The 25,932-nt window shown below is 39.1% G+C and overlaps 1 protein-coding gene across 4 annotated transcripts in view; it reads left to right on the forward strand.

Annotated features, from left to right (window-relative positions):
* The window catches only part of PIP4P2 (phosphatidylinositol-4,5-bisphosphate 4-phosphatase 2), an 85,966-nt gene that overhangs the window by 41,437 nt on the left and 18,597 nt on the right, over window positions 1–25,932 (forward strand). For all 4 annotated transcript variants that reach the window (XM_086695179.1, XM_086695177.1, XM_086695178.1 and 1 more), the window contains 3 exons: window positions 11,250–11,398; window positions 16,449–16,555; window positions 17,923–18,046. In XM_086695179.1, coding sequence (XP_086551305.1) covers window positions 11,250–11,398; window positions 16,449–16,555; window positions 17,923–18,046 — 380 coding nt within the window. The remainder of the gene's footprint in view (window positions 1–11,249; window positions 11,399–16,448; window positions 16,556–17,922; window positions 18,047–25,932) is intronic.

A 25,932-nucleotide genomic window follows, 5' to 3' on the forward strand; every position in this document is an offset into this window, starting at 1 on the left:
GATGGAGAGTTAACTGCATGGGGAGTGTCTCTGATTGCTTCAGGAAAGATACCTCAGACATGACAGTTGCTCAGAGACCTGAAAAATTAGTTGAAATCAACCATTGGAAGACAGGGGAGAAGTGTGCAAGTTGAAACATGCTGTTTGAAAACAAGGAGGGCGGTGGGTTACAGCGTGGTGTCTAAGGGGAAGTGTGGCGGAAGGGATTAGGGGACTGGACCAGGGAAGACAAGGAGGGTTTGTAGGTCACCGTCAGAGATATGGTTGCATTCCGAGGGTAATGGCAAACCGTGGAGGGGTTGGAGCAAAGGAGAAACGTGAAATGCTTTACTTTTTAAGAAAATCGGGGTATCTGAGTGGCTGTCAGTTGAGCATCCGACTTTGGCTCAGGTCATGATCTTGTATTTCATGAGGTCAAGCCCCACGTCGGGCTTGCTGCTGTCAGCACGGAGCCCGCTTTGGATCCTCTGTCCCTATCTCTCTCTGCCCCTCCCCCACTCACACTCTGTGTCAAAAATAAACATCAAAAAAAGAAAGAGAATCATCGTGGTTGGGATGTGGGGAGTGGATTACTGGGGGGAAAATAAGAAGACACTGAATAAGACATGGCACTAATCAGGAGGCTGTTCATGTGGGCTAGGTAAGAGGTCTGAACCAGGGTGGAGGTGACGGAAGGAAGCAGTGAGACGTGGTTGGATTCAGGGCATATTTAAGCATAGAGCAGCAGGACTTGCCAACGGACTGAGTCAGTGGAAGGAAAGGAATCACAAATCTCCAAAAATGACCCAAGCAACTAGGAAACTCTTTTATCTAAGGTAGACAAACAGGAGAAGAAGTTGTGTATGTGGGGGCAGGGGGAAGGACAGTGGGAATCCATATTCTGTTTTATTTTATTTTATATTTTAAAAATGTTTATTTGGAGAGAGAGAGAGAGCGAGTGTACACACACAAGTGGGGGAGGGGCAGAGAGAGAGAGAGGAAGAGAGAATCCGAAGCAGGCTCCAAGCTTTCAGCGCAGAGCCCTATGGCAGAACCCAAGGCGGGGCTCGATTCTATGACCATGAGATCATGACCTGGGCCAAAATCAAAATCAAGAATCTGATGCTCCACTGACTGAGCCCCCCGGGTGCCCCTCAATTCTCTGTTTTAGAAGCATTGAGTTTGAAATACCTTCACTCCTCACTCAGTTGGGGGTGTCGAGTAGGCAGTGGATGAGCAAGTCTGGGATATGAGGACACATCAGGGCTAAAGAGTAAATTTCATTCAGCAATTATTTATCATCTGTATGATAACACATCACTGTGGTGAGAGGTGATGCTGTGAATTTCCCATTCATTTCGAAGGACTTTGCATATGGTTTTCAGGAATGGCAGATGTTTAGGGTATAACATTGTTAAAATCTTGAAAGATTGGCAGATGGATACAGATGTTAGCCAGACGAATACAGATGTTAGAGAGGCGAGTTAGCCAGATGGATGTTCATTAACTATCTTTGAGGGCAATAAGCAACTATCTGGGAAGTGATCCAAATGGGGAAAAGCAGACAACATTGGATATAGTTTTGTGCTCAGCTGTTTTGTGTTTCAGTTTTGTAAGGATGAGGAGATGTTGTATACACTGGGAGGGATATCCCTCTATTAGCTCTTAAAAGGGAATACATTCTTCCTGTTGTTTTCTGTTCTTTTGAGAGGACTTCTCTACTTTTGGGGGTGGGGGGAATGTATTAGCGTTTGTGTTGCTTTGGCACTTTTCCAGATTCTTTCCTTTTCCTGATTGCTGTTGTAAAGTGAATTTTTTTTTTTCCGTAAGACTAAAAACAATGTGACAAAGGAATGGAAAGCATGGCTTCTCTTCCTGGCCTTCAGGTCAGTTTCTCAAGCACTGGATATCTAAATCCCTTTATAATGTCAGAGATGATCTCACTACCAGGTATGGTTTAGCCTGTGGGACTTGATGCTTGAGTTCTTTCTGCCAGTGGCTAGCTGCTGACCTGAGAATAGTTATTTGACATCTCTGTGCCTCAGTTTCCTAAATGAGAAGGCGTGGTTTAGTATATTTCCTTTTGCTTTTCTATTCTATGACACAGTTGTTCTTGGTAAGCAATCTGGATACACCTACGAGAATAGATCTATAACTTTGAAATATAGGTGGTTATCTTATCTCACTCTTTCACTTCCAATGTCCCTCTTTCACTTAAGTTCCTACTCTATTACTCTCTGAAAATTGGAAAGATATTGTATTAAAGAGTATTACATAGCTCTTTTAAGCGTTGGAAGTCCAACTAACGTGCAATATATTATTCTGTAGAAAGTATTTGTATGTGCCACATGACGGTTAGGGCATTCTATCAAAGCGTCTATTTCTAAAGGTAATGGCAAAATCCTTCTTCCAAGTTGAAATATTTAAGCTTGGTAGATTCATAATAGGGATTTTAAAACAGTGTATAAGAAAGTTTCTAATTGTTCAACATTTGAACATGTGGTTTCTACAGAGGGAGAATTTGGGGGAAGGTATGTTATAAGATGAAATCTTATAGTGTTAGAGATTAAAGTGCTAAGATTCACAGTCCAAAAGAAAAGAAACACAGGGTGAGAATAGTGAGTAGATTTAAGGTGAGAAGACTTTCATAAACATCCGAGTTGTTATTACTCTTAGGCCATAGGATGTTTCCCTAAAAAACACTGATATCTACTGAGCTGTATGAATTCTACCAATTAATACAAAACTATTTCAAAAATTTCTAAGAAAACCATTTTCAGATTTACAGAATTCAGGGATCCGGTTCTGTTGGTTCTCTGTACAGAATACTTTGCCATGCTCAATGAAAGGGTGTTTGTATTTGCTACCAGTCCTAAATGAAGATGTAGGTTATTACTAAAACTATTAGACATGCCTGAATACAAGATGACCTAAGTGGAAGCCATACGGTCTTTTATGACCTAGTCTCAGAAGTCAAATATAGTGTCACTTTCTGCCATGCTGTATTGGTAAGAGCAGTTAGAAACCACCTGGATTTAAGATGAAGAAACATAGACTTTACCTCTCAACGGGAGGAGTGTCCAAAAGTTGCAGGAATGTTGTAAAACCACCACAGAAACAAGCATGGGATAGCCATGGACTGGAAAACCATGCAGCTAGGAAAGAAATGAGGAAACTCTCCATTCCATTATGGGAAGATTGCTGTGATATACAGTGGCTATACCCTCTATTGGCTATAATGAGGAACTTTCTCTCCTGGATTAACTTCTGGCTTTCATTAGCAATCTCTGTATTTTGAAATGAAATTTAGTTAACCCATGGGGTAAAGATATCTGAACACTAGAATTTAAGGGACTTATTCACTAAATATCTTTATACACTTAGTGTATGCTTAAAAAATAAGTACTGGTTTTAGGAGGTTCATCTCACTCCAAATATGTGTCTGATTTTTTGCGTAGGTTTACGGAGAATGAATCAGGTCAGGAAACAAATCACATTTTTTGAAATACAAGTCAGCACAGACACTGTAGTTGATCAAGTGGAGGAAGCAAATGTGGCTTATTCACTGTCAATACTTGAAGAGAGCACTAGTACCACGGACGAGAGGCATTAATAGAATGAGGCAGGAATATTGCCTTAAGAGAAACAGAGAAATCAGGGCAAAAAGCTTTTGTCGTCCAGGAATTGGTCATTGGCAGGTCACTGGGCACTTCTTGCCAGCACCTCCAGTTAGGAGGCAGTGTTCTGACACAGTCCGAACGCCTGAGACCACGGAGGGAGAGGAAAACGACAGATTAATAGCTCGTAGTGGAATTCAGTACACATCATCAGCTGCTGTAGAAGAAGGCCTGGTTTGTCGTTGCCTGGGGCCTGCCGTGGGCACCACATAAACTCTTACAAGCAATGCTGGAGGCATTGGGATGCAGATTGATCTTGGTTCCAAGCTGATATTACAACCACACTCAATAACGTGTGGCTCTTCTAGAGCTGCTGCGGAGGGAGGGGTTAATGGTAACAGGATAGAGAAAGGTTGCAGTATTGGAGGAAAGCCAAATTGTGCTAGAGTGAGTCCACTGCTACCCTCCTCTCCCCTCTGCCCACCCTGCGCCCCTGACCCTCGCTCTGCCTTAGTCAGATTTAGATGCCTTCTTCTGTGCTCGAGAAGCCCCCGCGCACATCCTTATCAGAGCGCTTACCACACCAAGTTGTACTTCAGTTTCACTGCCTTTTTCCATGTTAAGAACGTGAGCTCTTTGACCTCTGGAACCTGTCTCATTCCCCATGGTGTCCTTGACGGGCATCTAGCACTGTGCCTGGTACATAATGGATGCTTGTGACCCACTGAATGCTCACTAACTCCTGGGAACCCACTGTAGAGTGCCTGACTGGCTGCTACTTGTCTCCTGGGTATTGCTGAAGGCCTCTTGACTTTGTCTGGCATCACAACTTACAGCGGGGCTTCCTATCACACGTCCGCAGTCACAACACTAGGATTTCCCCGGAGGAGCAGTTCGACTTAGAAAATAAGCAAACTGATGTAGTAGGTGTGGGCATGCACATTTCTTATGATAAATTCACCCCAACTTCCTAGCTCCCTAAACTTTTGATTCTTCTCCTGCACCATGCTAGGGATGCTCTGACACCACAGTGCCATGAAAGGTAAGGCCAAGTCTCACCAACAGACAAGTAAACTGATAGAGAGCTACTTGCAGCCTTAAAACAAACATGGAACCCAGAACATCTGACGAGCACACCCGTATGATTAAATTTGGCTCAGCTCAGTGTTATATTCCATCCTCTTTGGTTTAACACCCTTAGGATTTCCCCCCACACATATTCTCCAAGTTTCTGGCAGTATATATTTTCAAAACCTTGCAAGTCTCTTGATGTATAGGCTGCTTCTTCCTGAGTCATGCTTTCTACTTGTACCTCCTGGAACATGTTGAGATCTGAGCTTCGTTACGTGTCTTGAGACAACAACAGATGAGAATGCATCTTCAGGAGAATGACTGTCCACTTGTGAGACAACTACTTCAGGGGAGGTTGGGGCAGTGTTCCTGTCAAGGAAGGCTCATCTCTTCAGACTCGGAGGAAGAGCTGCTTTCCACTCACCAGGGAGGCTCACAGTAACTCAGGGATTCATATTCTCAGCTCTGTTTGGCGACAACCAGATGGCCCATTCCGTGTTTCCGAGGTCCACTCCTTTGCAGTCAATGCCCCAGCTTTCACGTGACAGCTTGGTAAGGCTGTGAATTCATGTGGTGTTCTAATTTTGCAGTCTACACAATTAAATTTGTGTTTGATTTCCAGCAGTATAAGCCCTGTGACAATTAGAAACAGGTGATACTTTCAGGGCTACGCTAGAAGTGCTCCGACCATGACTTGAGCTGAGAGTTTCAAGACCTGAGCTGCTCGTTTTCTTTCTGTAAAGGCTCCCAATGTATTCAGGGGAATCCATCCCACATCACAATCCATATAGTAGTTGTTACGGCCATAATGGTCAACTGAAGGAGCCACAAACATCACAGTCATCTTCAGGGATAATCTGATTCATCTGGATACCACTGCAAGCCACCAATTAGGATCATACCGTGTCCCACTGGTAGAGGAGCTCAACACTGCTTTTGAGCCCAAGGCAGGACCAAACCATTTCTTCAATCCCATTTTTGAGGGTCAGTTTCCTGGGATTATTCTTGGCATGAATAGCTGAAGAGAGACACCACAGAAGAGAATATAATTAGGTATGGATTTTTAATTCTGAATTAGGTATGAAGTTGTGAAAATACTATTCTGAGGTGTCAAGTAGGCATCGAACGTGGGAAATACCTACCACAGAGTCTAGGGCTGAGAGAACAGAGGGAAGGGATTGGAATTAGTAAAATGTAATAATTTCGAGGCGGGGTCCTGCAGAAATGAAACAGGACTTCTGAGAGACACGGGCCAGCTGGAGCTGATGCCTCTGAGCTCTGGAGAAAGACTTCATGCCCCCGAGGAAAGGGCTGCAAGTCCCTTCTTCCTCCAACCATCCAGGCTTCCTTTATCGCCTCCTGTTTACAGAATACAGCCTGCAGCCAGCTGGCAAAACCACGCTGTGGTTTGCAGAGTTCCAGTGCCAGCATGACAAAGCAGAGAAGGGGAGATTTGGAGCAAAGAGTCAGTAACCTAATAAGTAGCACATTTACCTTCCATTCTGACTTCAGCCAAATGGATCCATGGCTCTGCAAGAACCCAAGAGTCTCCCGGAATAGTTTTATTCCTTTGGTTTCACAGAGGGGAGGAACACAAGCTGGTCTTCCCTTTCTGGGTGCTGAACTGGACTGGAGAGATTTTACCCGAGAAGCAGAGATAACCCATACCAGCCAGGCTCACACCCTCCCTGATGCATATTCTCCCCAAGGATCCTAAGGAGGGGAAAAAACCAGCCAGGCTTGATCCTTTATATTTTTCTTGCTCATCTGGTGGGTTTACAGAATAATAATGGTTCCTTTGGAGTGTTTCAGGAAGACCATCACATGTGCCTTGTGATCCATATTCTTTGATATCGTCTCTCTTAAGAGTCTCAGTTTTTCTATGAAGTTTTTATTACCATGAATGGATTCTTTTTCATACTCTGTGCTATTTTTTTATTTTCCCTCTCTTCCCTCTCCTTCTCTACTTCCTCTTTAGCTCAGATCTGATTCTTGTCTAGGTGTTTCTACGGAATCCTCAGTAGTTCTTACGTTTTCTGCCTGTATGAAATGATTGAGCGAAAGAGACAACTGTTACCTTGGAGAAACCTCTGGGAGAGAAGTCCGCTCCTGACTTTTCTGAAGGCTGTATAAAAATCTATTCAAAAGTTAGAATCTCTAGGCTGCAGTTTTCTCTCCCATGAGATGAAGAAATTAGACAGTGTAATTCCTAATATTGCTTGATTTTCTAACATGGTACAACTCTGGAACTTTGAGAGAGTTTTCAGGATTGGGGACTACTGGTCTAACAAATACTGTTCACATGGAAGGGAAAAAAAAAGATCTTTCACTTAGACAAACCCCATAGAGAAAATGACCGTTGTTTAAGTAGTAAGACTCTTCTGGGTGCCTGGGTGGCTTAGTTGGTTGAGTGTCTGACTTCGGCTTAGGTCATGATCTCCCGGTTCGTGGGTTCGAGCCCCACATCGGACTCTGTGCTGACAGCTCAAAGCCTGGAGGCGCTTCGAATTCTGTCTCCCTCTTTCTCTCTCTGCTCTTCCCCTGCTTGTATTCTCTCTCTCTCTCTCTCTCTCAAAAATAAATAAACTTGGGGCGCCTGGGTGGCGCAGTCGGTTAAGCGTCCGACTTCAGCCAGGTCACGATCTCGCGGTCCGTGAGTTCGAGCCCCGCGTCGGGCTCTGGGCTGATGGCTCGGAGCCTGGAGCCTGTTTCCGATTCTGTGTCTCCCTCTCTCTCTGCCCCTCCCCCGTTCATGCTCTGTCTCTCTCTGTCCCAAAAATAAATAAAAAACGTTGAAAAAAAAATTTAAAAAATAAATAAATAAATAAATAAACTTAACAGCAAACAAGTAACAAGACTCTTCCACAATGAAGACTTTTTGTGACTCTCAATATCTAATGATCCTGAGTTCTGAGATTACGGTGGACTTTTTATCCAGGGCAGAAATTTGAAATAGGTATGATAGTTGTCATCTCTTGACTTTTAAAGTGAAAAGAGGACAAACAATCTACATTGCCAATTACTACGGGTTTACTAACTGTGGAATTTATCTCTGGAGTTAAAAGTCCCTTGGGGCGCCTGGGTGGCTCAGTCGGTTAAGTGTCCAACTTTGGCTCAGGTCATGATCTCACGGTTTGTGAGTTCGAGCCCCGCGTCGGGCTCTGTGCTGACAGCTCAGAGCCTGGAGCCTGCTTCAGATTCTGTGTCTCCCTCTCTCTGTGCCCCTCTCCGACTCATGCTCTGTCTCTCTCTGTCTCGGAAATAAATAAACATTAAAAAAAATTTTTAAAAAAGTCCCTTACAAAAGGAGATGGAGTTGGAGGTGAAGGTTTTCTTGGGGCCAAAGTACAAGACATATCTCTATGTCAGCTTAGGGCTGAGGTCAGGGACAGAAGATTGAGACAATAAGCCTGGAAGCACTGTTTTGTGGAGCAATTAGGCTGCAGCATCTGTCGTTCTATTGATCTCTTGGATTGATTCCATCTAGCCGGTGGGCCAGGCCAATGGCCCCTGACTACCTCACCTCTGTCAGTATATGATTTGGAGGGTATTCTGTGTAGAAGAGACCCTTTTTTTAGTGAAGCTTATTCATGTGTTAGCACCCCAGGTCCTCTTCAAGGAGAGCAGCAGTAATATACTTAGTGTTGTTTTCCCAAGAGAAATAGATGTGTCTCATAAATTTCAGTGATTCACTCGTCCATCCATCCATCCATCTGTCCGCACAGTGAATATTCAGTGAGCATCTATCCTAGACCAGGCACTGTGCAGGTGCTGGTGAATCAGTCCCGGACAAGCCAGATATGCCTCAGTCCTCATGGAGCTTAAAGCCTCTCCCATCTTAAATTTCTGATCCTCACTTGTTGTTCTTTTCCTCTCCTTCTACTTCTCAAGCCTCCAAAAGATTCAAGCATATTTTTTGTCATAATTGGAAGCTTTCTTTTTTCAACAGGTTAAAAATTACGTAGTACAAATCTTAGCGAAAACAGTCACAGGGGTTTGTTGACCGTGATGTACTTTAAATGCTTTTTTAAGGTCCCCTACTGGGATTTTTAGATTCCTTTGAGCGAAGCCTTTGCCCTATTGGAGTAGGTGGGCTTTGCTGGCCTTTTATGTGCACTGCAGTGTGCAGCTGCCTCCCTCACCCTCAGTACACTTGTTTCCTCTGTGAAATTTTCTTGTCTTTGAATTTCTTTTCTGTCATACTGCATAAGATGGAGACCGGAAATCATGGGAGAACTGCTTCATGTGACTTTATAACTCAAGAAAAAGGCAAGAGAGGAAATTGCTTTTAATAATAATGCTAATAATTATGAAGAACAATATTTATTATTAAGCACCAGGCAGTTTGTCTAGCATTTCTAGTGAGGTATGTATTCAGTTTCCCAGAACAATATCTTCTTTATTGAAAGCTGATAAAAGAATCTGCAAATTGCGAGGGCTGCGACGTGTATATTTGACTCATTGTTCCTTTAACCCATTTTTTTTCTTGATTAATACCTTACAAGTCACTCTGGATCAACCTCAAATTCTTTCAAAGATTTAAAGCTATTTTTATAACGTAAGACATCTATAGCTTCTTTTCAAGTTCAGTATTTGGCGGTGTTCTGGCATAAGCCTTCCAGAAACGTATTGTCATTTCAAAGTGGCCCTTTTCAGAGCCTTGACTGCTGCAGAAATTCAGCTTATTATGAATCCTTTAAATGAATAACACTTGGGGCGCCTGGGTGGCGCAGTCGGTTAAGCGTCCGACTTCAGCCAGGTCACGATCTCGCGGTCTGTGAGTTCGAGCCCCGCGTCAGGCTCTGGGCTGATGGCTCAGAGCCTGGAGCCTGTTTCCGATTCTGTGTCTCCCTCTCTCTCTGCCCCTCCCCCGTTCATGCTCTGTCTCTCTCTGTCCCAAAAATAAATAAAAACGTTGAAAAAAAAAATTAAATGAATAACACTTATTGCTAGTCATTTGCTAGTTAAAAAACATCTATATGATAAACCTCAAGGATGCCAGGTGCTGATATGTGGATTTTAAACATACCATAGTGTGCTATGCTTTAAAAATACCACAGAGTTCAGAATCTAATTCAGTGGGTAGAAATCTCTACTTCAAAAATGGCTCTTTTCATGATTAGCTTTTGCGATTCTATTTTATAGTATCACAGAAGCCTCTTGAAATATCAGATCTCTTTAGTGGGGCTTCAAACATGAATCGTGTGTTGAGGTGTAGGCCTTTCTAGATGTCCTAAGATACTACCTTTCCTTAAAAGGGCCTCCTATGCCTATAATTGAGGCAGCTACAGAGTGGGGTTAGGCAGTCCTTTAGAAATCTCATTCCAGAGTAGTATATCTATATTCTTTTTCTTAAATTTCTACAACAAATATATACTTCTGGTAGATGAGCGTAGTTCTGAAATTGGGCCACTACCCTTTACCCAATCAGGCAATCTTAGGACTCTTAAACTGTGTGTGTGTGTGTGTGTGTGTGGTATGTGGTATGTGTGTGTGCACGTATTCTGGGAATTTTCAAACACACACAAAAGTAGATAGACCAAAATGACCTTCTGTGTTACTATATTTTTACTCATTATCAACATTTTGCTAATCTTGTTTCATCTATTAACCCATTTTTTTCTTAGGGCGTTTAAACTAAGTTCCAGATGTATTTTTTACCCATAAATACGTAAACGCATTTCCTAGATTTTTTTTTTATTTAAAACAATTTTTTTTTAATGTTTATATATTTTTGAGAGAGAGGCAGAGCGTGAGCAGATGAGAGGCAGAGAGAGAGGGAGACACAGAATCTGAAACAGCCTCCGGGCTCTGGACTGTTAGCACAGAGCCTGACGCAGGGCTTGAACCCATGAACCAACTGTGAGATCATGACCTGAGCCGAAGTCGGACACTTAACTGACTGAGCCACCCAGGCGCCCCATTTTTAACGTTAAAAATTTGAGATAAAAAAAATGTTAAGTGTATTTTTATTTTTGTTTTGTGTCTGAAATTAGCATTGTTCCATTCCAACTGGCTTTGTTCCATGTTGATAAGTTCAGTTTTCCTGGGTTCACTTTTGTGTCTCCTTAAACTGCCACCAAAACTACTTTGTTCTTGTCACAGCCAGCAGTTGTATAGTGGTCCCTTTATAAACACTGCATGGCAACTGCATAGTTTATGTGTATGCATAAGTGATTTTAAACCTTTCTCTCATTGACTATTTCTCTTTCTTGGTAATCAGATCATTAGTTGTAAGATTCTTACTTTAGGCATGAATCATCCCTTTCCTATTACAAGCTCTGTGACTTATGAGGGAACAGAATGGGTATGTTGAGTATAGATTAGTAAAAGAAAACTGGATCGTTTGGATAGACCAAGGCAAGCATGATTTGGATTTTATTGGAGTTAAGAATTCTTCCCCTTCACAATGTAGGCCCATGTGTGTTTGCGCTCAGAAACCAGGATAAGGTGGCTAGCTTTAAAAACATAAATACAAGAGTAAGGACATTTTTGATAGTTTCTGCTTTACTGCTATTGCTTATATGCTCAAACCCTTCATAATACCATTGGCCCTGATTCAGTGACTGATGCTCTTTCCAGCGGAACTCCCCCCTCCATATACAGCCATTGCCAGTCCTGATGCCACTGGTATTCCAGTAATTAACTGCCGCGTGTGCCAGTCTCTCATCAACTTGGATGGCAAGCTTCACCAGCATGTGGTTAAGTGCACAGTTTGCAATGAAGCTACGGTAAGTGGGGGTTTCCATTAATAAAGCATAAATTATTGTCTGACATCTTCTGTCTAAAGGAAGTACTCCACTAATGTTACTTAAAGGTAGACGTGCACTGGATAGAGATACAACCATATTTTCTCATCCTTTCTTTCTTCTCTCTACTCCTCTTTTATCATACAAAGATGTGCCCAGGTATTTAAGGTTAATTCCATTATGAAAATTTCATGGTGAATTTAAGCATAATGCCATCTGGCTCTTTACTTTCTAACATGAGACTGACCCTCTACAGATGTTTACAATTGTCCTCAGTGTCTATCCACGTCACAACTAAATCCATTTTGATTTTCAAAAAAATGAGGATATATATATATATATATATATATATATATATATATATATACATACACAGATACATACACCAAGGTTCACTTCACATGTGGACTTTGTACTTACTATGTGGAAAATTATTTAAATTTGCTCTATGTCTATAGGATGTTTGTATGGTTTTTCTGGGTTTAAGATTATGCATGTAGTAACAATATCTGTGCCAAAGGGTTTATAAATAGCTTGATATTTTATTCTACTTGCTTGATAGTAATTTAGTGAAACGTTCAAAAAACTTGAAGGGTATATTGTTTTTTTTTTTTTAAATGAACCTTGAGAAAGGCAACTAAATTTTAAGTACAATTTTGAAACTTTCAAGTAATGAACTGACAAAGTGTATACTGGTTAGATTAAATAGATTCCTACTTTCATGGTTAGGCTTTATTTTTAAAATTTCAGTCTTTGTTGGGATGAGCCCTGGGTGTTGTATGGAATCCAATTTGACAATAAGTTATACTAAAAAATAAAATTTCAATCTCTCTCAAAGTTTGCAATTAAATATTAATTTAATTGTTGGTACTTGCATATTTTTCCTTTTTAGAAAAGTCTGAAAAAAAGTCAACCAGAGATTACCGTGTCTCTGTAAACCATAAAACACGCACACTGGGCATTATGTGTTTTATAGAAAAGTCATAAAATAAAACCTTAAGGCTTGAAGCAATATGTTTCATTGTAAATATACATTTTCATAAGGGACATCATTTGGGGATAAACTTTATTGTGTAAATAGAGGTGATACCTACAAAACCTGCTATTTCCTTTTTAAGTTAAACACCCATTAGCAAACTTAGCCATCAGCCTCATTCGTGCTGCTTTTAGAGTTAGCAACCAAATTAAGAGTTGTTAGACATAGATGGCAATTAAAAAAAATACCAGTACCTTAAAGATTTCTTTGGATTCGATGTTCCTGTTGATTTTTTTCTCCTATGCCACCACTGACACAAACTTTTGTTCTTTAATGAGTAGAAAAAAAAGTTTTAGAGCTTTATATTCACCCTTGGAAGTAAACAGAGCAGACTATGGGTTTCGTCAACAGCCTCAGTCTGGCTACTTAGAAGTGAGGAGTTCATGATACCAGAACAGTAGGATTTGGGCACAAATAAACTACTTCTGGACATAAGGAAAATCGTGCTGACATTTTTGTATCATTATTGCTCCTGTTAAGTAATGTAAATAATTGTCAGTATCCTGGAGAAAATCAGTAGTATCTAATTAGATTGCCTTGTGTGGAGTCAGTCATACTACAGGGGAGGAAAGGGAGGGGAAAGTGTGTGTGAGGAGTGCTTTAAGAGATGACTTCCCAATGTTGGCAATGTAACTTGATCTTAAATTTATGAATGAAGAGGTATTAGGCAGCCAGCAGCTTCTCTGGAGAAATTCTAGGTTAAAAAGAACGGACAAACGGACCAGAGTCCAACAGAGCCACTCCTTCTATTCACTGTCACTATCCCCTGCTCAGTTTCACTGTGGTTCATTCTCCTCATGTCACCTAAAACAGGGTATCAGTGTGTCTGTTCTCCTGGGCAGCCACCTCTGATAGGAACCTGATATTCCTGAGGAGATTCAAAAAATGAAACAACAAAACAAAACCAGGCTAACATAAGTCCTTCTTTCGGTAGCTAGAATTGGGAAAGGAAGTAAAAAGTGGGAGGAGAGAAAATATGGACAAATTTTAACAAGACTTAGAGAATACAGAATTTAAAGCTAAGGGAGAAGCAATTTCTAGGGCAAGGTAATGGAAAAGTTGAGAAGTCCTGGAGGAAGAGCGGAACTAATTGGCTGAGTGATTGATTAAGGAGTGTGAGATCTGGAGGCTGACGGACTAGAGGGACTGGGGTTTGAATCCTAGCTCTGCCACTTGAGAGCTATCTATCCTTGGGATTTATCTTTTCCACACTGTGGTTTCCTCATGTAGAGTGGTAAAATAATAATACCTACCTAATAGGGTTGCTCTTGGGATTACAGAGGCAAAGTGCCCAGCACTGCATCTGGCACATACAAGTTCATTTTGCTAAGTAAGAATTCTAAAACTTATGCACCAGGACAGTGTCACCCCCGTGTCCCCGTGACAAGCCACAAGCTGGCACTAAGGACTAGTGCTTAAAATTGTCTAATTCAGTTGCCTTGTTTTGTAAACGAGGGAACTGGGGTCTACAGGTAAGGTGGGAATAAAATATAAAAAACCTGGTAGGGGCCTTTGGGTGGCTCAGTCAGTTAAGTGGCCAACTTCAGCTCAGGTCATGATCTTGCGGTCCTTGAGCTCGAGCCCTGCATTGGGTTCTGTGCTGTCGTGACAGCTCAGAGCCTGGAACCTGCTTCAGATCTCCCTCTCTCTGTGTCTCCCCCTCTCTCTGCTCCTCCTTTGTTCATGCTCTATCTCTCTCTCTCAAAAAATAAACATTAAAAAAATTTTAAGAAAAACTTGTCATTTGCCAAGTACACGTTTATTTAATGGTAGAATTTGGATGTATAGATAAATTAACCCAAGTTCTGGTTTTCTTGATATTTAAATTTTTTTAATGTTTATTTATTATTGAGAAACAGAGAGAGACAGAACATGAGCATGGGGAGGGGCAGAGACAAGGGGAGACACAGAATCGGAAGCAGGCTCCAGGTTCTGAGCTGTCAGCGCAGAGCCTGACGTGGGGCTCGAACTCACAAACCATGAGATTATGACCTGAGCTGAATTTGGATGCTTAACTGACTGAACTACCCAGGCACCCCTGGTTTTCTTGATATTTTAGATTGAATAGTAACACATTCTGGATGTTTATAACTTTGGGATATTCAGATTTTCAGATTTTATCTGTAATATAGCTTAATAAATTATTGATGACTTATTGTTAATTTTTATATATTTCTAACAAGGTTGTTTCCTTAAATTTTTAAATATTTTTTTGAAATATGTCACAGATTTGAAATTATGTTACAAAAATAATAGTACATATTATGTACAGAGAATTCCCACACATTCTGTACCCACATTCCCCAAATGTGTTAATATTTTGTCACATTCACTTTCTCTCTTTAAATAAATAATCTTTTCTTTCTTTCTTTCTTTCTTTCTTTCTTTCTTTCTTTCTTTCTTTCTTTCTTTTTTTTTTTTTTTTAGAACCTTTTAAGGTAATTGCAGACATGGGGCTTTTCTATCCCTAAACATTAAAAAATTTTTTTTTAGTGTTTATTTATTTTTGAGAGAGAGAGAGATACAGAGCGTGAACAGGAGAGGAGCAGAGAGATAGGGAGACACAAAATCAGAAGCAGGCTCCAGGCTCCGAACTGCCAGCACAGAGCCCGACGCGGGGCTTGAACTTACAAACTGCAAGATCATGACCTGAGCTGAAGTTGGATGCTTAGCTGACTGAGCCACCCAGAGGCCCCTCTACTCCTAAATATTTTAGTGTGAATTTCCTTAAAAAAAAAAAAAAAAAAAGGACAGTCACTTATACAATCATAGTACAGTTATCAAATGCAGGAAATTAACATTAACACAATGCTATTATCTGATCTTTTGACCTAACTCATATTTGCTCAATGGTTCCATTAGAAAACAAACAAACAGGGGCGCCTGGGTGGCGCAGTCTGTTAAGCGTCCGACTTCAGCCAGGTCACGATCTCGCGGTCCGTGAGTTCGAGCCCCGCGTCGGGCTCTGGGCTGATGGCTCAGAGCCTGGAGCCTGTTTCCGATTCTGTGTCTCCCTCTCTCTCTGCCCCTCCCCCATTCATGCTCTGTCTCTCTCTGTCCCAAAAATAAATAAACGTTGAAAAAAAAAAATTTTAAAAAGAAAACAAACAAACAAACAAACAAAACACATGGTCCAGGAGTGAATCCAGAATTGCATATCATGTTTGATGTCATGTCTCTTTAATTTCCCTTAATCTGAAATGTAGTCTTTCTTTGTCTTGTACTGCCTTGATATTTTCAAAAAGTATAGGCAAGATGTTTTGTAGAATGTTCCTCAGTTTGGGTTTGTCTGGTATTCCCTCATGACTGGATTCAGGTTGTACATTTTTGGCAGGCATGCCCAAGAGAGTGATGTTCTAGTCCTTCCATTGCTTCATAGGTTATTTACTTCAACAGGCCTGAGTCCTAGTGTTGAAAGGATTGTTTTCTTTGGTGTTTATTCTTGCTTTTACATTTACTGTAAAGTTAAAAAGACGTTAACATTAAGAGTTATTGCAGGTTGTTTGTTTTTAAGCTAAAAAATGTAATAAAATGATCACTTCTTATATTCCAGGCAGTCAAGTTCAAATTTATCATACACTCCTCTTTGCCCACTATTCTTAATGAGCTCACTCTTCCCAGACAGGTGCAAGAAACTAGTGAATGTTTGTACCTGGTGAGACAGATAGATGACTTTGTCTTGTCCTAAAACTTTAAAGGGAAAACAATTTTTGTTGTGCACTTAAATTTTCTTCTCATATTGAAAGGGCAGTGCAAGCGAACTTTGAAATACGCCCTTCACAATGAAATTTCTGCAGCCCCCAGACTTCATAGAGTGCTTGCCAACATCTGAGCTATTTAAAACCACTTATGATGCACTTTTCCTTAACCTGTACTTTGATAGCACTATGGGGAGCCTACGTTTTTAAGGAATCATTTCCTTTTTATACATAAACAAGCTTTGGCAATCTGTCCTTTGGTTAATTTGCTGTGTTTGCATTTTCTTCCCTTATCTAGCCAATCAAAAACCCCCCAACAGGGAAGAAATATGTTAGATGCCCTTGTAATTGTCTCCTCATTTGTAAGGACACATCTCGGCGAATAGGATGTCCGAGACCTAACTGGTAAGAGATAAACATTCATTCATTCATTCATTCGTTCATTCAACTAGTATTTATTAAAGGCTTATTATGTGCCAGGCTTTGTCTAGAGTCTTTGTCCTCAAAGTAATTACAGGGGTTAGATTATTATTTTCCCTTTGTTAAAGGAATGATATGGTTAGTTTGAAATTAATGGTCACAAGTATTTATAAGATATAATATTCTTGAATGAGCAATGAAGATTTCTTGATATTATGTCAGTACTTAATGCAGTGTAATAAATTAGTGACTCATGAAACTTATTTAAAAGTAACCACTTATCCTCATTGTTATGTATATAGTGAAGTTATTAGGAACACTTGTAATAAGGATATTTATGAGATCTCTAGTTGCAACCTGTATTCACACTGGTATTATATGAGTGAATGGAATAAACCCATTCTGTAACACATGTAGTCAAATGTTTAAACAGTTGTAATAAAGGTGTTTCTAAAAATACTATTTGTAAGCCATCTCAGACCCCTGTTTCATCAGTGAAGGGAGGTGGCACCCAACTGTAATGTATATATGAGTGATTAAGATCAACTCAAATAAAGATGTTCCAAAGGGAAATAAATAAGTAAAAGTAACCGCCTAGTTTACCTTTGATGAAATTCATCTTAATCTGGAAGTGTTTTAGTCATCATTATGTACCTTACCATGTGCTATACTGGTCTTTGCTGAACATACTCTATGCAGTAAATTCTGGAGCTATTTGCCCATATCAAATGCCATTATAGATGTGCCCAGATCGGAGTCTGTCAAGACTTTACCTGTGTTTTTTCTGTGATTTCTGGCTCTTTGACCTTTCTATGAATCATTTGCAACCCCATCTGATGGCAGGCGAGGGAAGAGAAAGAAGCCTTCTCATCTTCCTTTTTGTCCAACTGTGATTAAATAGACATCAAGGAATACCAACCTACTCAGAGAAATTTGGTTGTGACTCAGCACTTTGGTACCTTCATGGCACGCAACGTATTTATTGATATGGAATATTTTAACTTTTGTAGTTTTCTACAAAACTCAACTTGTGTTCCTAGATAGGGAATGATAAAAACTATTTTCTGATTTGGACTTATAAGAACTTGAAAAAGGCAGTGAAATGGTTCCCAAGGTCATTGATTAGGATCCAACACTATAATACATGGTTTCCATCAAAAATATTAAAAACTCTCACTTTTTTTTTTTTGCTTTTGAAGTATTGCTTATTACTACTTTCTGTGAATTTAGCTTCGAAGCCTGACAATTTATTTATTTTCAATGCTATATTCCATGTTTTTGGTCATATATTACAGGTTTTGCCCTCAGTCCATTTGTGGGATAATGACGTTGTTTCATTTCTCTCTCCACAGTAGACGCATAATTAACCTTGGCCCAGTAATGCTTATTTCTGAAGAACAACCAGCTCAACCTGCATTGCCAGTCCAACCAGAAGGTACAAGGGTCGTGTGTGGGCATTGTGGAAACACATTCCTGGTAAGTAACCGGACATTTGTCACAGTGACATCAATCTGTAACATGTAGGTCACGATCACATAGATTTGACCACCGCTCATGGTCTTGTAGTTTTATCCAAGTGCACTTAATCAGAAGATTTGTGGTTTCTAGATTCAAGAAAAATTCTTATTATAATTTATCAAAATTTTTTCTGCTTTTTAAAAAATTAAACTTGGAGTTAAAGGGAGTTAACTCTGGTGTCCATAATTAGATAAACTACTGGGGAAAAAATAAGAAGTTATAAGTAGTTATAGGAATTCTTGTTCAACTAACTTTTAACTCTAACCCTAAGTTTGATTTTTTTAATACATTTTTTTCAATGTTTATTTACTTTTGAGAGAGAGAGAGAGAGAGAGAGACTGAGTGGGGGAAGGGCAGAGAGAGAGGGAGACACAGAACCTGAAGCAGGTTCCAGGCTCCGAGCTGTCAGCACAGAACTTGACACAGGACTTGAACCCACAAACTGTGAGATCATGACCTGAGTCGAAGTTGGACGCTTAACCGACTGAGCCACCCAGGCACCCCTAAGTTTGATTTTCAAAAGTTAAGTTCATAATGCCTTGCCCTGTCAGAAAGGTTTTCTTTTGTTATTCAGCCCTCATAGGAGACAAAAAAATTTTCTTTAGAACCTAAGTATTAATGAAAACTTCCAGAGTGTAAGCCTGGGCAGGGCTGAGGTCACAGTGGTCTTCCACTGCAGGATAATCTAAGGGACGAACAGGTTTAAGCAAGTGTAGATGATTTGCATTTTTTTCCTTCTAATTTTTATTTTTAGTAGAGTAATTCATGTGCATAATTTCAATGTTAAATGGGATTGTAAAGCTTATAAGGAAAATAGTGATCATCCCCAAATACCATCCTGCAAATACTTCCAGCATTTCCAGCTGCTGTGCTGGTATTATGTACATGTGTTTAAATTGTTTGTTTACCCTTTTTTCTTTTTGATTTTAGATATTACCTATTACCCTGTACAATGCAGGTTGAGGATTTAGCACTCATAACATCCCTTCCCCCACTCATAGTCCTTTTCTTGATTCCATGCTCCAGCTAGAGTTTTAATATTTTTTTCAATTAAAGCTTAATGTTTATATTTTTTATGATTAGGTAAATTATGTCCACAGCTTAGCCAAGCAATATATTATATTTTGGCACTGTATGACTTTTCAGATTTTTTTTGGATTTGTTAATAATTGTATATCCTCCTTTTGGGGCACCTGGCTGGCTCATTTGGTAGAGCATCTGACTCTTGATCTCAGAGTCATGAGTTTGAGCCCCACACTGGGTATAGAGATTACTTAAAAAAAAAAAAAGAATAATTGTCTCTCCTCCTTTTGAATTTAATTTTCTATTACAAATCATTACTTATTCCCATATTATTTTACAGAACTATAAAATTCCTATCAATATAGTCAGACACATCAGGGAATCTATTATTGAGGCTTCTTGCTACACAGCTGCCATTGTGGGATTTCCCCTCATCATTATCCGAGGATTTCCTTTTTTCTTTTCCTGTATTGGATCTCATGCCTTCCTTACAGCTCTTGGTTTACTCCTTCATTTTGGTGAACTACATCCCCTCTTAGCTTTCTGAGAAAATATGCAAGGAAATAAATTAGAGACCTTCTACTTCTTAAACAGTTTTTAATCTGATCTCACATGTACTTTATAGTTTGTCCAGATGTAGAATTGTAGGTTGCTAATTGTTTCCTCTCAAAAATTTAAAAGGCTTTGCTCCACTATTAATGAAAAGTTCAACTACTGCCCTAATTCCGTGTCCTTTCTATTTTTTCTCTTTATTTGCCTCTTTCTTCTTTCATTTTCTCCAGTGCTCTGAAATTGCATTGGAATATGTCTTAGGATGGAAAAAGAAGATGTGATACAGATACATACATACATACATACACACTGGAATATTACGCAGCCTTTAGAAAGGATGAGATCTTACCATTTGTGACAACATGAATGGACCTAGAGGGTATTATGCTAAGTGAAATAAGTCAGACTTAGAAAGACAAATACCATATAATTCCACTTATATGTGGAATCTAATGAACAAACAAAAAGTGTAGATCCATAAATATAAACACAGAGAACGTACTGATGGTTGCCAGTGTAAGGGAGTGAGTGTCTGAAGCATAGTGGGAGGTACAGGCTTCCAGTTATGGAATGAGTAAGTCATGGAATAAAAGGACCAGCACAGGGAACGCAGCCAATGATATTGTAATAGTGTTGTATGATGACAGATGGTAGTTACACCTGTGGTGAGCATACCATAATATAAAGACTAGTTGAATCACTGTGTTGTTCACTCGAGAGACGTAACACTGTGTGTCAGCTATACTCAAGTTAAAAAACATTTATAAAAAGAATGTGTCTTAGGGAGGATATGTTTGAATTCATTGTCTGGGTACTCAGTGGGCCCTCTTATGGTCTAGACTATTTTCTTTTCTTTGTTCCCACTTTCTAGAACTCTTTAGATCACCTGAATTATTGATCTTTTCTTTTTCTTACATTTTCTTTGAAGGTTTGGCTTTTTCTTTTACTTACTGGAACACTTTCCTGATTATATCTTCCAAACTTAATTCAAAATTTTAATTTCAGATTTTCTAACTTAATTTTTAATCTCAAAGACTTTTCCTGTGTTCTCTGGTTAGTTTTTCCTTTTTCTAAAGAGCATTCTCTTCTCTATGGCATCTTTCTGAAACTATTAGTTCTATTTTTTTGTGAAGTATTTTTCTTCCTTATGCCTTGTCTCTGTTTTCTCCCCACCTTTTTTTTTTTTTTTTTTTTGTGGTAGAGATTTTACAGAAAAGTTCATTTATATTTGAGGGTCAGTCACTGATTGGAACCTCTATTCATGCAGCAGAGTTAAGATCTTTCTCCTTTCCTTTCTTCTTTCCCTCCTTCCCTCCTTCCCTCCTTCCTCCTTCTTCTGCATCTTCTTCTTTTTCTTCTCCCTCTCCCATTTTTTTGAACAACTGTCAACTCTTAATATCAAGAAGTCTTCTTGGAGGGCAAGTTTCTCTGGGGAAAAAATCCTGCAGTTTCTTGTGAGTGATATGCCTGGGAGGCAGCATTTAGGAGTTAAAGGTAATGAGATGAAGGTCTCATCCACTGTTCAAACCGTAGACTTTAACTTGATTCCTTTCTTTTATTCTTGCCTTCTGCTGTGGCGGGTGTTTCTAAGTTCACAAGCTCTCTTGTCCAGTTTCTTTTCAGAATAAATCACTCTTTTCTTGCATGTACCGGGAAGAGAGGGGTTTCCAGTTTTGCGGAGGGTAGGGAAGCATTTACAGGGGATACTGCTAGGAGCCCCACCTTGGAAAACACGTGGTAGCCCCAATACCTGAAAAAGCTTGCTTTCCTTTGGCATATCTCTCTGCAGACAGGCAAGTTTCAGCACCCCTTTCACTAAGCCAGCTCCAGGCTCCATGAGCGTTCCGTTGTTCAGAGATTTGGGGCCATCTCTCCTCGTTACCCTTATGGTATTATACTTTTTAAAATTCATTTACCCCTATTTCAGTCAAGTTTAGGAAAAGAAATGGAAATGCATGCATCTATCTGATTTAATTCATTTAATCAGAATTTCTAGGATACTTCTGATCTTGTAAGGAGAAGATAAATCTTCTTCCTTATATTTTATTCATTAAATTGGTGACTAAGTTGCTTAATTAGAAGATATAGCTGGTGGGAGTAGTTAAAATATTTCTTTTTGAAAATTACTACATAGGATAATACACTCTGTAGGTATTGATAGATATTGAGTGATTTGACTAAGTTAAATACATATTAAATATATTTATTATTTTCTTTCTTACATGTGAACAAATTATATTTTGAAATACCATTTAAAGATCTTCAAAACAGATTTCTTTTCAACTTGTTCAGTCAATTCCCCTCCATAATTAGCTTACATTTGCATTTGCTCAGCTAAATTTTATTTTCTAAATCCTTGCCACAGATAATCCTTAGAGCCACATTGTAAGTGAGCTGATTTCATTTGTTCAAATATAATTACTGAGTTCACGCCAGGCACTGGACTGCATAATGAAGGAACAGGAAGACACATTCCTTGCCCTCATGCAGTTTTATAATCTAATTGGAGAAGAAAGACAATTAAAACAAGAATTATATGAAATATGTTTAGGGTGTTTAGGCTAGAGTGGGAAATAACGGAGGGTTCTTTGCGCACCCACAGAAGTACCCAGCCTAGAGGGAGCGAGTGACATTATGCTCAGAGTAATGAAAGCTTCAGTAGAGCTTTATAATTAATTCTGTGTGTAGGGATGCTATGTATAAAACGGAACATGGATTGCATGGAGGGAAAGGCTGAAGAGGGGCAAGACTAGATGTTTGACTTTTATTATTCAAAAAAAGTGATGATGATGGTTGGGGAATAGCGTAAAGATTTTGAGAGAGAATTAACGTGCTGATAATAGAGTAGATAAGGGAATGAGGAAAAAAGGAAATCAAAGACAACTCTTAGAAAGGTCATATTTAATTTTTTGAAATCACCTGGTATGAATCCAAGAGAGTGATCCAAATTGAGAGGTTAAAACACATGTATGTGACATGATTTTTAATACTTTAAAAAGTACTTTATGCATTTAGATATTTTCACACTAGAAGAAAACTACTAAAGTAATGAACAATTCAGAGACAAACTTCTAAAACTAGCTCTTTTTTATCTAATATTTAGTGTAGGCAAGTGAATCATATTAGCATATTAACACAGTGCATATGATTAAAAATCTTAATTCTTTAGCAGGAAAGGGTGTTTTGGATTAATATGTGATATTTAAAGATGATTTAAAAATTCCTAGAAAACAATTTTTTGGTAATTAGAGTACACAGTACATACCTAATGGGGTGGCTCTTACTTTTGAGAGTTTCAGATTAATGAGAGCTACTCGGTGTTGTAAAAAATAAATAAACTGCTTAGGGCGCCTGGGTGGCTCAGTCGGTTGGGCATCCGACTTCAGCTTAGGTCATGGTCTCATGGTTCATGGGTTCCAGCCCCGCCTCAGGCTCCATGCTGACAGCTCAGAGCCTGGAGCCCGCTTTGGATTCTGTGTCTCTCTCTCTCTGTCCTTCCCCTGTTCACGCGCTCTGTCTCTCTCTCAAAAATAAATAAACATTAAAAAAATTTTTAAATAAATAAACTGCAAATATCTTAATTCTGACTCAAGAACTTTGCCTTCTCCTTATTATTATGCTGACCACAAATAGTCTTATGTCCTTTGTCATATGTCCTTTGTCCTTCAAGCTTTTAACTATTAGGATTCATTTACTTTTTCTCTACTTTGTTTCAGCTTGGCTTACAAGGCTTAGAAACAATTGAGATAAGTTACAAAGTTCAATAGCATTGAAAAGGAAATTTGAAAATTTCGGGACAATGAAAACAAAGGGAAGAAAAAATATGATAAATCATACATAAAGATATAAATATGTACAATATTTACTCCTGTACAGTTGTTAAAATTGGTCTGAATTTTCGCTTTGAGACCTCTAGAGTCAATGAAGAGAGGAAAACATACTCTATTACAAGATATTCATGATTTTTTTAAAAAAGATCACATAGGAGAAGGTTTATTGGAATACTGTGACCTGAAAGAGAATTATTTCCATGGATTAAACTAAAAGAACAATATAATGGACTATGTCCTCAACAACCTTCTGTTTATCATAACATCTTTTAATATCTCAGTGTTACAATGCTAAAGTTAAATTTACTATGAATCCACACTATTCCCACTATTTATTTCACAGCCTGGCTGGACCCATGGACGATGTTTAGAAAAGCTAGATTTGTATTTTCCAAACCGTATTCAATAGAACATTCATTTTGCAGGATAATAATAGGTGTTATGTGAATAAAGAGTTCCATGGTCATTGGGAATTGCTAGGATAAAAAAAAAAAAAAACTAAACAAATATTTTTTTATAGGTGTATTTTATTTAAGTTTATTTATTTTGAGGCAGGGAGGGATAGAGGGAAGGAGAGAGAGAGAGAGAGAGAGAGAGAGAGAGAGAGAATTCCAAGCAGCCTCCTCACTGTCAACACTGAGCTGGAGGTGGGGCTCGAACTCAGGAACCGTGAGATCATGACCTGAGCTGAAATCAAGAGTCAGATGCCTAACCCACTTAGCTACCGGGTGCCCCTACGGGTATATTCTTTAGCACTCTTACCAGGCATCATTGTCAATATCCAGGAGGGAGTTTTAATGTAGTATTTATACACATTTTCTAAGCTTCAAATCATTTTGAGGGCATCATCTAGTCAGAGTACTGTTTGGAGGAACGTTGCTTGGAAAATAATTTTCCAGAAGAATAAAGGGAATACGTAGCATTTAGCTAGCCCCGCATGAAAATAAAAGAAGTTTCTTAAGACACTGAACAGTGGAGTTTAATTTTGCATTTCCACTGGGCAGATGTTCTCTGTTGCTGATGAAAGGTAGGTCAAGATGCTTTGTCAACCAGTATCTGACTGTGGGCTGACATGCCTCAGTAAAAACTAACACAGTCTACAATATGTGCCTGAGTCATACATGATGGTTCAACTTCGCTCTGATGTAGTACCTTCAGTCAGGGTAAGATTTTCCTTATTTGGATATAGGACATACAGTTTGGTGCTGTAGCGGAGAGTAACAATAGTTTTAATTTGCGTCCTTCAAAGTAACGACACGACACCGGTTGCCTAGTGTATCCAATAAAAAATAAAATCCAATAAGGTATTGTCAAATGATTCATTTTTAGCAGTGTAACTTTCTTGTGAGCCTTCTAAGGTTGATTAAAAATATATCTTGAGGAAACTGAGTTTACCTATTACATAGAATCGTTAGAAATAAGCCAAATATTGGAAGACCTTCGCTAAAAATGATTAGAGTTTTAGAGAAGTTGCCTTTAATTTTTCTGATAGAAGAAAGATAATTTGTTTTTTTTTCCCCTATTAAAGTTCTGGCAATACAATTCTAAGAGTGCAGAGGCTGCATTTGAGATAAAAGAACAGTAGTAAGTCAACTTCCTTTCATAAGCACAAGTATTTGCATTCCCTTGAATAGGTTATGACAAAATCATTTCTAATAATAGATGATTTTCTGTTCTTAGTTTGCTGCATTTAAGTGAGTACTTGGAGATAACAAAACCCGATGTGTTAGGTTGCTGGCTGTATAATTTACTAATTACATAATGAAGTCTTACTTGTTTATCAGTTATAATTAAATTTACCATGCATAATCTGTGCTAAAATGAAGAACACTATAAAATGATAATACTGGACTAAATCACCTCCTTAGGTTGGTCATCTAAAATTCTAGAATTTCTATGCCAACACGTCAGCCTTCAGGCTTGGATTTTGAGTTCCTCTTCGCTCAAGGGTTTCATAATTGCCCCCTTGGCTGCTTTGGTTCTTTTAACTAGGAAAAACTTAAATTTGTTATTTATAAATAAAATTTGAAATGACGTTACAAGTTCAGTAGTTGTCCTAAAACTAATTATAAAAACATAAAAAAGCACTGATAAGATTTCTAGGTTCTTCACTGCTCAATATTCTGTACAACTCTAGCAATCTTTGTTTATTAGCACATTAATTCTGGCATTTTTACTTAGAATAAGTTTTGTGGGGAGCACTTGCATGGCTCAGTTCATTAAGTGACTGACTCTTGATTTCGGCTCAGGTCATGATCTCACTGTCTGTGAGATCAAGCCCCACACTGGGCTCTGCACCGTCAGAGATCCGCTCCCCCCACCCCCCACTTGCACATGTGCGTGCTTTCTCTCTCTCAACCCCCCTCTCAAAATAAATATTTTTTTAAAAAAAAGTATAAGTTTTGCAGTAAGTTAACTCATTACAAAATAAGTATGAAA

The sequence above is a fragment of the Puma concolor genome, chromosome F2 (assembly GCF_028749965.1).
Source record: "Puma concolor isolate L17-30 chromosome F2, mPumCon1.1.hap2, whole genome shotgun sequence".
NCBI lineage: Eukaryota > Metazoa > Chordata > Mammalia > Carnivora > Felidae > Puma > Puma concolor.